The sequence below is a fragment of the Aspergillus karnatakaensis genome (genome assembly GCF_047715665.1).
Source record: "Aspergillus karnatakaensis strain CBS 102800 unplaced genomic scaffold BJY04scaffold_37, whole genome shotgun sequence".
Classification (NCBI taxonomy): Eukaryota; Fungi; Ascomycota; class Eurotiomycetes; order Eurotiales; family Aspergillaceae; genus Aspergillus; species Aspergillus karnatakaensis.
This window is the reverse complement of record NW_027395749.1, coordinates 163,592-176,492: the sequence shown is the minus strand read 5'-3', so window position 1 is coordinate 176,492 and position 12,901 is coordinate 163,592. Positions and strand designations below refer to the sequence as shown.

The 12,901-nt window shown below is 52.3% G+C and overlaps 4 protein-coding genes across 4 annotated transcripts; 2 read left to right on the top strand and 2 right to left on the bottom strand.

Moving 5' to 3' along the window:
- Positions 1-152: 152 nt before the first annotated feature.
- Positions 153-1,720, top strand: BJY04DRAFT_193629 (HMG-box domain-containing protein). The gene is made up of 3 exons (XM_073711938.1): positions 153-877; positions 936-1,238; positions 1,292-1,720. Exons 1-3 carry the CDS (start codon positions 326-328, stop codon positions 1,439-1,441), a joined length of 1,005 nt encoding a protein of 334 aa, XP_073569324.1. The 5' UTR covers positions 153-325; the 3' UTR covers positions 1,442-1,720.
- A 2,151-nt stretch (positions 1,721-3,871) lies between these two features.
- Positions 3,872-9,662, top strand: BJY04DRAFT_220104 (uncharacterized protein; the record flags this gene model as incomplete). The annotated part of the gene is made up of 4 exons (XM_073716772.1): positions 3,872-4,912; positions 4,965-8,103; positions 8,149-8,288; positions 8,337-9,662. The coding sequence occupies 4 exons, from the start codon at positions 3,872-3,874 to the stop codon at positions 9,660-9,662; spliced, it is 5,646 nt and encodes a 1,881-aa protein (XP_073569323.1).
- Positions 9,663-9,876: 214 nt separating this feature from the next.
- Positions 9,877-11,291, bottom strand: BJY04DRAFT_193625 (putative mitochondrial carrier protein). The gene is made up of 3 exons (XM_073711937.1): positions 11,189-11,291; positions 10,893-11,082; positions 9,877-10,779 (listed from the first exon to the last, which is right to left on the bottom strand). The coding sequence occupies exons 1-3, from the start codon at positions 11,222-11,224 to the stop codon at positions 9,926-9,928; spliced, it is 1,080 nt and encodes a 359-aa protein (XP_073569322.1). The 5' UTR covers positions 11,225-11,291; the 3' UTR covers positions 9,877-9,925.
- Positions 11,292-11,433: 142 nt separating this feature from the next.
- On the bottom strand, positions 11,434-12,897 carry BJY04DRAFT_193622 (putative eukaryotic translation initiation factor 3 subunit EifCh). Its single transcript, XM_073711936.1, has 4 exons — positions 12,854-12,897; positions 12,757-12,796; positions 12,210-12,679; positions 11,434-12,165 (listed from the first exon to the last, which is right to left on the bottom strand). The coding sequence occupies exons 1-4, from the start codon at positions 12,859-12,861 to the stop codon at positions 11,586-11,588; spliced, it is 1,098 nt and encodes a 365-aa protein (XP_073569321.1). The 5' UTR covers positions 12,862-12,897; the 3' UTR covers positions 11,434-11,585.
- Between the last annotated feature and the right edge of the window lie 4 nt (positions 12,898-12,901).

The window sequence follows — 12,901 nt, the reverse complement described above, 5'->3', positions numbered from 1 at the left end:
CGCCCTCGGGCCTTGGCCGCTGAATCACGTGAACTATGAAGTCACTGTCCACTGTCCAGTGTGAAGATCTTGTCACGTGCCAGGAGCTTTCCCAATTCGGCAGACTCCAAACGAACCGCCGTCAGATGCGGTGCTCCAGCCCCAGCCTCCGGGTTTAGTTCAAGCTCCTGCGCTTGAGCTCCCCTGTTGCGAATCGCTGCTCTGCTCACGCGAGGCTTAATTTCACCACACTCGCACCGCAACTATCGCCATATCTCCTCCATATCCACAATCGTAACTATACCTGGATCTTCATTGTTTTTGTTGTTGTCCCCTGAAGGTTGCAATGCCTGTCAGTCTCACCCAGAGTGGCGGGGGTATCCTTCGAATCCTCCCAGTCAATGGTGCTCTCGTTCGTTCGGTTCGTGTGATTTCGTCACAGCAGCATGCTCGACGGTTCTCGTACTTCGCGCATCGTCCCCTGCCGACCTTGGCCACACCCGGCTTCCTCCCAAGCTCGATTGTCGGAAATATTGTCCGACGCTATGCAACGAGAGGCCGCCCAAGAAAAGACGCTTCTAAGCCGAGGCGTCAGAAGACAGCTCCCAAGAAGAAGCCGTTGACCGATGAGCAACAGGCGCAGCTCGATGAGAAGCTACAAAAGCAGAAGGAGAGGAAGAAGGAACTGGCTAAAAAGGCAAAGGCAATCGCGGACCGGAAAGCACTCAGGTTGGCTATGTTGACTCCGCCCAAGGCCCTTCCAGTATCGTGGTGGGCGATCGCAGTTCACGATAAACTTCCAGACGCTCAGAAATCTGCTGAATCGGCGAAAGATGTCAAAGGTATCTTCAAAATAGCGACGGATATTGCGAAGGCCATGAGCGCCGAAGAGAAACAGGTCTGTCAAATTCTCCAGGTGATCTTAAAATGATGTATCGGAGCTGACAGAGCCACAGCGCTATGTTGACCAAGGGGCCGCCAACAAAGCCGCCAACAAAGCCGCTCTCGACGCATGGGTCAAAAGCCATACGCCTCTTCAGATTGCTAAAGCCAACCATGCGCGGTCTAAGGTGGCTTTGCTCACTGATAAAAGAATGGTGCGGATTCCCGATGACCGTGCGGTCAAAGGACCCAAGAACGCTTTCCTGTTCTATTACGAGGAGGCCCACGATACCAGTGACCTCCAGGGCCTCCCCACAGTGGAAAAGGTTAGGCGAGCTGGCACTCAATGGAAGAAGCTGCCGAAGTCCGAGAAAGAGGTATAACTCCTGTACCGTGGCATAGCCCTATGAAAGCTAACAAACTGGAATAGAAATACTTGAAACTAGCTGAAGATGATATGGAGCGCTATGCACGTGAGCACATGGAAGTTTATGGCTTTCCGGCAAAAAATATCGGACTGCAGAAGAAGAAGATGGAAGAAAGACTGAAAAAGGAGGCGGAGGAAGCATCTACGGTCTAAACCAACGCACCCTATTTATCTTCTTCGACATAAGCAGCTCGAAACGACGACTTGCTTTGTAATTTCTTGCCCCTGGAGAATGGAGCTTGCATCATAAGCTCAGGGCCGATTGTATGTTTAACTGGTTCCTCTGCTGCCTCGCTGCCTCGCTACCTCGCTATTCCTGGTTTCTGCTTCATAGGTGTTCTCCATGTGTCTTTGTATCTTTAGGGTCCTGGATGTACTGTAGTTTTGTCTTATTTCTACAATCAGCTTACAACTCATTTCAGTATTGTCCATGCCTCCGGTCATTGTAAGGCACTCTACAGCCTGCCAGGTTGTACATAATGAAAACTCATAGCAAGGTCTGCCACCAAGAACGACGTGCGTAAGGGCCTAGTAGGAATTATCAATCGGCAATTGGCCCTTCAATGCATCTCATAAATGCAAAGTCGTGATTAGTCCAGACCGTTTGGCTATTCTGAGGCAAAAGTAACGCCTAACCAGCAGGCGTCTCCAATACCTCGAGGCAATTTCCAAGCACTTACATAGGATCGGTCAAACGGTGTGTCAAAATGTCGGGTAATGCAGGGGCAATGGCTCCATCTTGGGCATGAAGAACTGCATGGTCACGGAGGATGTACCCCGTAGTGTGGGTATCTCTAGCAGGAAAACAAGCAAGAGGCCGAGGAAGCGTTGAGTCATCGATGTTCGTCAAGCTCGAAGCTTCACGGCTTGGGCTCTAGTGAAGTTCTGTAGATTGACCGCTACTGCAAGTGATGGGATAATGGATAAGCCTCCAGATGGATAGCTCAATCATCAATGAGACCAGTCTCTACAAAGTTCGGCGAAGGGGCCATTGCGGAGATTAGAATGAGATTATTAGCCCAAGCATGAAAATTTCGGACAATGTCAAAAGCAGAATACAAAGGTAAGAGAACCAATGAACTTTGAAGGGGGCTGCGTCCTGCGCCAACTCATCCTAAAAGTCTTTGCCTTCGATGCGGTGAGGGAGATGGGCAGCTTGAAACCACTAGCTGGTTGATTCTCCGACGGCCTGGCTGGGAGGGGTTAATTCTCAATGGGTTCTCGTGCAGATGTTTGGATTGCCGTTGGGAATTTGCAGGGTCAAGGATGGATGTATGGAGTCGAACAGCAGTAGTTACTGCCCTTTGGAAGCCTTTTCTCAGTTGTATGCTATTGTTGTGATGACTCTGTAAGCTCAGGATGAACAAAGGGTCCGTCCGTCTTTTAGCTTCATCGTCTCCAGAGTCCAATCCCACTTGGCCAGCGACAACAAACTGGCGATTACGGGAAATGAGCAAGTCGGACGGTCAGCCTTGGAGTAGGAGTACTTGGTTAGGTACCTGACGTACCTGGGTCCTGATTCTGATTGTGACTCGAAGTCATACTATGCGCATTATATAGCTGCAACACCCCTTGGCTACATCCATCGTGCATAATAATACTTTGTGCAAAGGAGGGGTGGGAGCGTTATCGATAGGATCAGGCCCTCCCACTGTTGGATTCTGTCCCTGCGTGACTGTCCTTTCTATCTCTTCCGATTGCTCTCTCTCTTTTCGACTTGTTTATCCCTCTTTATCTCCCCTTTTCTTACTCGTTGCACGCCTATCCTCTCAGGCTTAGCGGTGGTCTAGCGGCCAAACCCTTCCTCCCAGCCACCGGTATACTCACCCATGTCACGCCGATCAATGCGTAGCACGGATCCCACGGTAAGCATATGCGACGAACAAGAGAGAGCGGAACAGTCTTGAAAAAGAAAAGAGGAAACGAAAATTTTTCCCTCTCTACATGAATGCGCAACCACTAACATTGCTGGCTTTGCAAGCCCCCCTAGTTTGCTGCTCTGAATCGCTCACATTCCTAGCTGTCTCCATCGTCCAATCCGATCCTCTCGTTGGCCGATCTTTCACAGCATTCAAATCCATTCCACCCAATCCAACCCGCACTCCTTCATTCTCTCCCACCGCCCCGAGCCTCGAGGTCATGAACTTCATGACCCTGCTCTGCACCTCTTCTTGCCCTTGCTGACCATTTCGCCATTGTCATCGCTCTCCTCGATCGAACTCTGCTGCGTGTGTCTTGACTTTCCAGGGCCAGATGCTGCGGTTGTCCATGACCTGCCGACGAATTTCGGTCCCCGATTGATTAGGTTTTTGGTTCGAGTTTCAGCTTCAAAATTTAGGATCGCTCTTACCGTTGGATAATTGGTTATACAAGATATTTGCCTTGGCTACACGACTCTCGAAGCGCGCGCGGCGGAGCCCGATCGTTTTAATACTTGCCTGGAAATTATTGTCCGTTAACTGGTTCAGGTCGACAGCTACCGTGGGTCAGCCTGGGAATCTATAGCAACTTTATATTCACCTGCCGTTGATATACACGAATGCGCCTCTTTGGCTTAAGTCGCTGGCCATCCACTCGTACATCATGGATGCTGCGCGCATGCTATGTCACGCGCCAACACTAGCCTATGAGGACCGACACAATGAACAGAGTTGGCTATCCGGAAAGGGTCGAACTGGAAGCAACTACAGTGTGCGATTTCTGGCAAAGGCTGATGTACCGACCCTCTCGAACATACAAGACTCCGCGACGGGCTCTTTGCTGAGCAAAAGGATCGAACAAACCGCCTCTCTACTGGCCGCAAAGCTTATTGAGGTGGGCCCCATTGAGGTTTTCGATTGCAGAGCATGTAAAATTAATCTTCTCTCGCCTCGACAGGACATCGAGCGCTTCAACTCTTTTCGCGATGCGGCGCTAACATTTGAGAGCGGCCTTCGCCTCCCCGAACCTTTGTGTCACAAGCCCCCACCATCATATGACGAATCGATCCATGACCTACCACCCGAATACTCTGAGAGTGCGCCGCTGGCCCAACGGAAGGTCTCAACTGAAGACGCAGGCCTCGAAGGAAGGGGAAAATCAAGATCTAAGTACTCGCATGCGCATATTGATTTCGAGACTCCCACCGGTATTCGTGAGCACAAAGGTAAGAAGAAAAAGGGAGGAGGAGGAGGCGGCGCGAAGCCCAATCCACCCCCGGCGAATAACTCCCCGCCGCCACCGCCGCCAGAAGAAGACAAGCCAGATGAAGGCGCCGGCGATGGAGGTAGTGCTGGAGGCGGCGGCGGTGACGATGGTAAAAATGGTGGTGACGGGGACGATGATGGCTGGGGAGATGCTTGGGGTACAGCGTCTTCTAAGAAGAAGAAAAAGAAACAAGAGGAGGAGGAGGAGAAGGAGAAAAAACGAAAAGAAGAGGAAGAGCGGCTTGCTAAGGAAGAGGAGGAGCGGTTGGCGAAGGAAGAGGAGGAGCGTTCAGCCAAAGAGGAGGCGGACCGGAAAGCTGCAGAGGAAGCAGCAGCAGCCCAGAACACCGGACTGAGCTGGGCGGACGATGACGGAAATAACGATGACTCTTGGGCTGGGGCTATGACCGTGGGAAAGAAGAAGAAAAAGAAGGGCAAGGTATGTTTTTGAACCAAGTCTATCAAAACACCCCCCACTAACTATTCTGCAGGTTGAACCAGTCGAGGAACCAATGCAAGACGTGAGCTTGAACGACGGAGCTCCACAAATCGACCTGAACCTCGACTCCCAAAAATCCGCTGGCTTCAGTTTCGGCGGCTGGGGCAAAGACTGGGGTGGTGGTAGTGGTGGTAGTGGCGGGGCGGGCAACAAATGGGGCCTCGATTCTCTCGCAGGTGCTTCCACCAAGAAAGACGATACCAATCCTTGGGGCAACAATATCAAGTCTGACCCCCTGAGCATGTCTATGGGATTTGGCTTCGGAGGGTTTGATTCTACACCCGTAACCAACGGTGACTCCAAGGAGACAAAACCTGCTGATGACGATGGCTGGGCCAACCTCATCTCCGGCAGCAAAAAGGACAAAAAGAAGAAAGATGCAGAGCCCGAGACCAACGATAATGACTGGAGCTGGGATTTGCCGTCGAAGAAAAAGGATAAGAAGAAAGAAGAGACTGTTGTCGAGGAACCACCCGCGCCTGAACCGCCCAAGGCACCTGAGCCCCCGCTGGCTGACGACTGGCTAGGCGGCTTTGCTACAACCAAGAAGGGAAAAAAGGCTAAAAAGGAAGAAGAGAAAAGAAGGAAAGAGGAAGAGGAGCGAAAGAAGAAGGAAGAGGAGGAGAAAAGGCTCCAGGAAGAAGAAGAGGAGAGGAAGCGCCAAGAGGAGGAGGAGGAGGAGCGAAAGAGACAAGAAGAAGAGGAGGAAAAGCGAAGGCAGGAGGAAGAAGAGGAACGTCTACGGCAGGAAGAGGAAGAACGCTTAGCCAAGGAGGAGGAAGAGCGCAAAGCAAAAGAGGAGGAGGAACGAAAGGCCAAAGAGGAAGCTGAGAAAACCGATGGCTGGGGCTGGGGCTTCACTGCGACGGATAAGAAGAAGAAAAAGAAGGGCAAACTTGTGCCAGAACCTGTTCCAGAGCCTCCTCGCGCGCCAACACCTCCTCCAGCTGCTCCAGATCCAGAACCAGAACTCGAACCCGAGCCGGAGCCGGAGCCGGAGCCAGCTGCTGAACCTGAAGAGTGGAAGCCTGATTTCCCAGACGATCCCCTCTACGATGGCTGGATGGAGCTCTCATCGAAAGAAAGGAAAAAGCGAGAACGGCAGTTGAATAAGAAAGGGCTGCCAATTCCCGGTCGAGATATTGACCTAACACCTCCTCCCATAAAAGAAGAGGCGCCGCTAGAACCTGAACCTGAACCAGAGCCTGCACCAATTATTGAAGAAGCTGCACCTCCAGATCCAGAACCTGTTCCGGACGAGAACAATCAGTTGGTTGAGATATCGCACGAACAGCCTGAGGACGATCTGGAGGATAGTGGCTGGGGCATCTGGGCTAGTACTTCAAAGGACAAGAAAAAGTCAAAGAAGAACAGAATCGAGCCACCTCCTCCCGCGCCTACACCCCCTTCACTAGGACTCGAACGAGAGTTTACTCGTGAGTCAGAGCGCATCTCAGAAGATCCTATCTGGGATGATTTCGACAGCAAGCCTGCGAAATCTAAGAAAGAGGAGCCTCCGGTCAAGGCTGCCAGAGGTTTCTGGGCCACTCTTGGAGCAGCAACCATGGGTAGCAAGCCCAAAGCCTCCAAGAAGAAATCAGAGGAAAAGCCCTTGGACCTCGACCCCGTCCAAGAGACAGTTCCACCGCCAGAAGACGACCTCCTCATTGATGTTGAAGAACCTAAAGATATCCCGCCAGAAGCGCCAGAAGCGCCAGAGCCGCCTCCTCCAGCACCAGAGCCACCCGCGCCAGCCGCGGTGCCAGCTAAGACATCTCTCGCCACCTCCAAGTCCAAGACGTCAGCAAAGCTTTCCGTAGCAGAGCGCATCAGCGCCCTCGAAAAAGCAAAAAAGGAGCGCCTTAAGGAAAAGGCAGCACTAGAAAAGCTCAAATCCAAGGAGAAGGAAGCTCCCCCGCCTCCCCCGGAGCCTGTGGAGCCGCCCCCACAGGAGGACTTAGTAGAGGTCGACCCCGAGCCTACTCAACCGGAACGCTCGCGTGACTCGGTGCCTGGTAGTTTCCCTGACGCTTTTGACGACGAGGTTGAAGAAGTTCCACCAGCGGAGCCTGGTCCGGCGCCGGAACCAGAACCTGAGCCTGAGCCTAAACCTAAAAAGGCGGATCCGGAGCCTACGCTATCAAAGAAGCTCAAAAAGAAAGACAAAAAGGAGAAGAAAAAAGGCAAGGTTATTGAGCCTGAGCCTGAGCCTGAACCTGAGCCCGAGCCTGAGCCTGAGCCTGAGCCTCAACAACCTGAACCAGTACCGGACCCGGAACCTGAACCTGAACAGGTGCCAAAATCACTCTCAAAGACTGAGAAGAAGAAGAAGAAGTCAAAGAAGGAGCCTGCACTTGAACCAGCGCCTGAGCCAGTGATAGAGCCTGAAGCAGAAGTGGCCCCAGAACCCGAACCAGCTCCAGAGCTTGAGCCCGGTCCACCGGCGGATCTAGATGCTGCACCCGAGGAGGACAAAGCTCTCGACGTAGAAGACGAGCCGGCGCCTCCTTCGAAGGTAGTGAAAATGCCCAAAAAGGGAAAGAAGGGGTCGAAAAAGGCTTTACCACCACAGGATGCTCTTACTCCTGATCAAATGATGGCAACTGGCGCCCTGGAACCTGGCAGTGAAAATCTTCCAATACCCTCACCGGAGACCACGCCGGAAAAACCTGTCCAAAAGATCCGACCTCGGGTCGAGCGCACACCTACAAGCGCTTCCTGGGGTTTCTGGACTGCCACACCACCTAGAAAATCGGTCACCAGGGAAGCCAGGATTAGCAAGCAGGAGCCGGCCGTTGTGAGGGCAAAATCCGTCAAACAACCATCGAAGGCGAGGGAATCGGAAAACGAAGCAGAGAAATCTTCGGCATCTGAAAAAGACAAACGGCGAGAAGCTAGGGCCAGTCGCGGCATGGCATTTTCCAACTTTATTCTCGGGGCTCCTCCTCAACCTTCTCGACGATCCGCTCACGCTTCTAAGCGGTCGTCTAGGCAACAGTCCGTGGATGTTGATGAGACCGGGTTTCCAACTCTACCTCCTGACGATACACCAGTTCCGGACAAAGCGGCAAAGATGATGGGTGTGAAGGAGTCATCTCGCAAGGAAAAGCATAAGGAACGAAGGAAATCTCGTATGTTTCCTTTATGTGAAATGTGGTCAGCAACTAACGTTCCAGGCGCCCCTGATCCATACCCTATTGAGGACGAAGATCTGGTAATGGTAAATCGGGAAGAAGTCGACCAACCTTCTAAGGAAGGCTCAAGACATTCCGGCTCTAGACACTCTAAACACTCTGGACGAGGCTCCGCGAGACAGGTAAGGTTCATATTAGCAAAACCAAGCTCCGCCACTGACATCATATAGTCACAATCAAATCCCGAAGAACCACCCCATGAAGATGAGGAGAGACCTCTAGATGTTTTTTCAGGCCCTGATGATATGGCCTTCGTTGAAGCTCCCCCTTCAAGAGAACGGCGGGCGAAACGCTCAAGCGCCCCGCCTGCTAAGAAACAGGAATCTACTGGCCTTATGGGCTTGTTCGGATCTTTGCGGCGAGCTGCAAAACCCGAGCCCCCACCTGAGCGACGAAAGTCGCGGTCATACCGTGATGACGATGCCAGGTATGCCACTGAGGGCGAACGCGAGGATGCTCGACAACGGCGCGATGAACGACGGAGACGCGTGCGCCCAGAGACAGATGGTGAAGGAGCCGCTCCTGAGCCTCCAGTTGTCGGTGCATTCCCTGATACGGAGGCGGAGGATGCAGAGGCACGAAGGGCCGCACGAAGAGCACGACGTGCATCCCGACAAGCTCCTCAGGCGGCTGCTGACGATCTGCGGGAAACCGAGCTCCGCGAAGCAGAAGAGAGACGGGCTCGCCGGAGGGAAGAAAAGGCCCGCGAGCGAGAAGAACGGGCCCGTGAGCGGGAAGAATACGAGCGACAACTTCGAGAAGAAGAAGAGCGACGCCGTGAGGAAAAGCGTGCTCGTCGCGCAGCTCGAGAAGAGCGCCTTCGTAGGGAGGAAGAAGAAGCCCGCGAAGCTGAGGCTCGACTAGCGGCGGAACGACGCGAGCGCAGACGGCGTCAGCGAGAGCCCGAAATGTACGAAAATTCCGGCTACGATCAACAGAGACGGCACCGTTCGCGGGTCGACGACAGAGCAGCCAAAGAGTTTTATCTCGATGAGCAGCGTGAGGCCGAACGAGCCCGCCACCCTTATCGATCTAGGGACGGCGAGCGCTCGAGGCGGACAAAGTCCAGCGCGCCGGACCCGACCAGACCATTGCCTATGCCGCTTGGAGCTCGCAAAGACAAGACTTCCTCCTGGGTAGACTCCCAGGCTGATGAGCCGCCCGAGCCTCCACTAATTGTACCAACCGTCCTCGACATGCCTCCAGGCCCAGAAGAACCTCTCGCTGGTCACACAATGTCCTCAGATGAGGAGGCTCGCCGTGAGCTCCGCCGACAGGCCAGACGCCGAAGCAAGTACCCCGGTATGGAAGATCAAGATATCGAAGACCTTCGCGCGAGGAAACGGGAAGCTCGAAGGGCTGAACGTGAAAACTTCAAGACAAGCTCTAGCGGCGACTACGATCGAGACCGCGGCCGGTACGACCGGTACGATCGGTATGGCGGCGAGCCTCCGAAGAGGCCCAGCTGGTTGAAGAAATTCACCACTTTTGGTTGATGATTTTGTTTTGGTTTCTTTTGCATACGTTTGATGATACTATGATGATATGATATATTATGATTGATCGAGTTGGAAAATTCCTGGATGATACTGGCTTTTAGGCCATTTGTTTACCAATACCGATAGTGATGTTGATATTGATTGTTACTGATACCTAAAGTTGTTGTACAATGTTATATAGCACGAAACTCCAATACAATGAAAGACATTCCTCTCAACCTTTTAGCACCATTATTCTTAAACACCTTATCAGTTAATACTTAGAGTACAGCACCACGATCCTCGCCCTGCTCTCTCTTACCTTCCCTCCTCTTCTCAAACCAAAATCTTCCACCTTCGTAGATACTCAAATAGATACTCATAGCCACAGCCGACCAAACTACTCGGATTGCTCCTCCCCGAAAAAGCCCCTTGACCCCTTCATCCCTGAAAACCTCTCGTCCCACACTCCATACACCTCGACTCTTTTGCGCTTGCACCCTCGCATCCGATGGAGAGGCCTCAGACCCAGAAGCAGAGAGCATCATCCGCGTTTTAACAACATCAATCGGCGTCGTGATCACGCTCGCTATACTACCCGAGATACTCGCCGCTATCCCAGTAAGAAGAGCTCGTTCATAGACCGCTTCGCTTCTGCTCCCTTTCCCTTTCGCTCCCTTGCCCCACCCCTTTGCCTTTGTCTCGTCACCATCATCGTCAAATAGCCTCTCCTCATGTCTCCTCCTGATAAGGTACCCCTTCACGCCCTCGAATATTGGAAAGTTGATTCCTGTAAAGGGTAGATTCCGGCCGACAAGCGCCGTATACCCGCTGAAGAGCCGAAATGGGTGGGCTTTGAATCGCCGGAGAACTTGGACGGTTACGCTTCTCGTTCTATTCCTTTGGGCCTCCAGACTCGTGCTTTCGTTGGAAGTGTTGTTGTTGATTATTTGCGCATTCTGCTTTATCACCTCTGCTGGCGTGAGCAGGAGACAAGAGACCATTTCTCCGGCGGAGGAGGCGAGGGCATTTATCAGCGGTGCTGGAGCTGAATTTAAAATTGGTAATGAGGAGGAGAATTTCAGGTCATTGAGGGCTGATTTTGTGGTCTCGTATGTTGTGAAAAATGCTCCTGCTGTATCCTCAATTCAACCCATTAGCTGTGTGTTTGTCCACTGTAAACTAGCTTGCTCAATGAGCAAGGAGGTCCTGGGATCGATGGCCAGGAGGGGGTAAAGAAAGACAGACAAGCCGGAATTGTACTCAGTACTACACTAAACACCCCCTGATACAGCCCTCGGAAAAGAACATTCTTTCGTATAGTATTTGTCGCTGGGTCCTTGTAGACGGTGTTGTAAGAGGGCGATTGGATACGGGTTTTTAGTGTGTCGAAGGGATATACGAGGAAGTCAACGGTCAAAACAGCGACTGCGCCGGACTATGTGTTGTTAGAGGGTCAGTTATATGCTCGTGGAGTGGTAGTGATTCAAGTTGAGATAAATAGTTGGTTGTTCTCGGGTGTAAGTGGGCGTTTGGGGGCTTACGATCCAAATGTCGAGGGGGCTGTTTGTGGTAGTCATTGAATAGTAAAGCGAGTGATTTCTACGAGTCTAAACAGGAGATCATACCGACAATATACAAAGAAACTCGAATGCATCTTAAAAGTCGTTGATGCTGCTCCATGACATCTTATCACCTCTTATCGATCGATGAGGTCATACCACGTGTAGATACTGCCCTAATCAATCATCTTAGGGCTACATCCTATTCAGTATCAAAAGACAGGAGGTAGTAGTAGGTATTCAAGTCATATAGCCTCTAGCAACGTACTCTATCGTCACTGGAAAACACAAGGGACATATTAACGTCAGTACAAGAATTTTCCCTCCTTACGCCGTAAGGTCATGCAATCCCAAATCCCCTTTCGTAAACATCCAATAATCATTTGGCAATCTCGCCGGGTAGCAAATTGCCCTTGACGGCGAACATCTTGCCAGTCGTGGCCGAGACAAAGTGGTCGATCTGACGGGCGTACTGCTCCACTTGGCGGCTGTTGAGCATGCTGTCGAGACGGCTGGGCTCCTGGGGGAGCTTGAACAGCCGTTGCCATTCGTCCTCTGGGAGAGCGGGCTGCTTGAGCGTGGCGCGAGTGGCGTTCTCGGCCTTGCGCTTGGTTTGCCAGGCTGTGATCTTGGCCTGCTCACGGGCGAGCGAGCGCTGGTAGTACTGGAAGTTGCTCGTCTCGGTGTGGTGGGTCTCAATGCTGTCGAGGAGGAGGTCGCAGTTCTTCTCGAGGAAGGGGTCAATGCTGAGGGAGAGGTTGTCGAAGTTGGGTGCCAGGATGGGCTGCTTGGCAAATGTTGAGGACTCCAGAGTGGCGAGAGAGGCAGGGAGGTCGGTCGGGGCCGACTGGGTCTGATTCTGGAGCTGGTGGATGAAGGAGGTGATCAGGTGGGAGTTGTGGATTTCGACGGGGAGTTCAACCAAGATGTCGTGGTACTTCAGGTTGGATTTTTGCAGTCTATGAAATTAGCGACGTTCGACCTTAGAAATAAGGTATCATACTCCTCAGATGTGAACTTGTTGTCCTTGAAAGCAGCCATGAACTTAGGGGAGAGGCGGAAAGCCCTCAAGCTCAAGCTTCCCTGGGAGCTGCGGCTGGGGTCGTGGACAAGCGCGACTGTCCGCTCGTTCATCTCCTTCTGGTAGAAAAACTGGTTCTCGATAACGTTCATGTTGACAAAGTTGCCCATGTTCGCGCTGGTGTACCATCCGACATTGTTGGCATCAACGTTAACCTCCCGCAGCATACGAATCATCTCTGCCTGGTAGACGGTGTTCGCCTTCGCACGGGGAGCAGCGGCGGCCGGGTTGGGGGTAGCATTATCGAAGTGCGACTCGGGAGGGACTTCGACGACGGGGAAAGGGAAAGAGTTGGTGATTTCGAGGGTACCGCCCACGTCCATACCAACGATCGAACCAGTCGCAGTCGTCGGGAAAGCTTGGGAGCAGTGCTTGATGATTTTCATCACGACCTATCCGGCATAAGCTTCATCCTTTATTGCGCGGAAAATCTTCAAATAAAGCGGGGAATGGGATGGAGTTTTCGTACCAAGGCCTCGACCTTGACGGCCGTGAGGGGGGTTTGACTTCTTTTGGACATTAGTTCTGGGCTCGAATACTTTATTTAGAAAGTGCAGGAAACCTACTCGGCCATATTGAATGCTATGCCGGGGATTGAAATTGACTGACGGCGC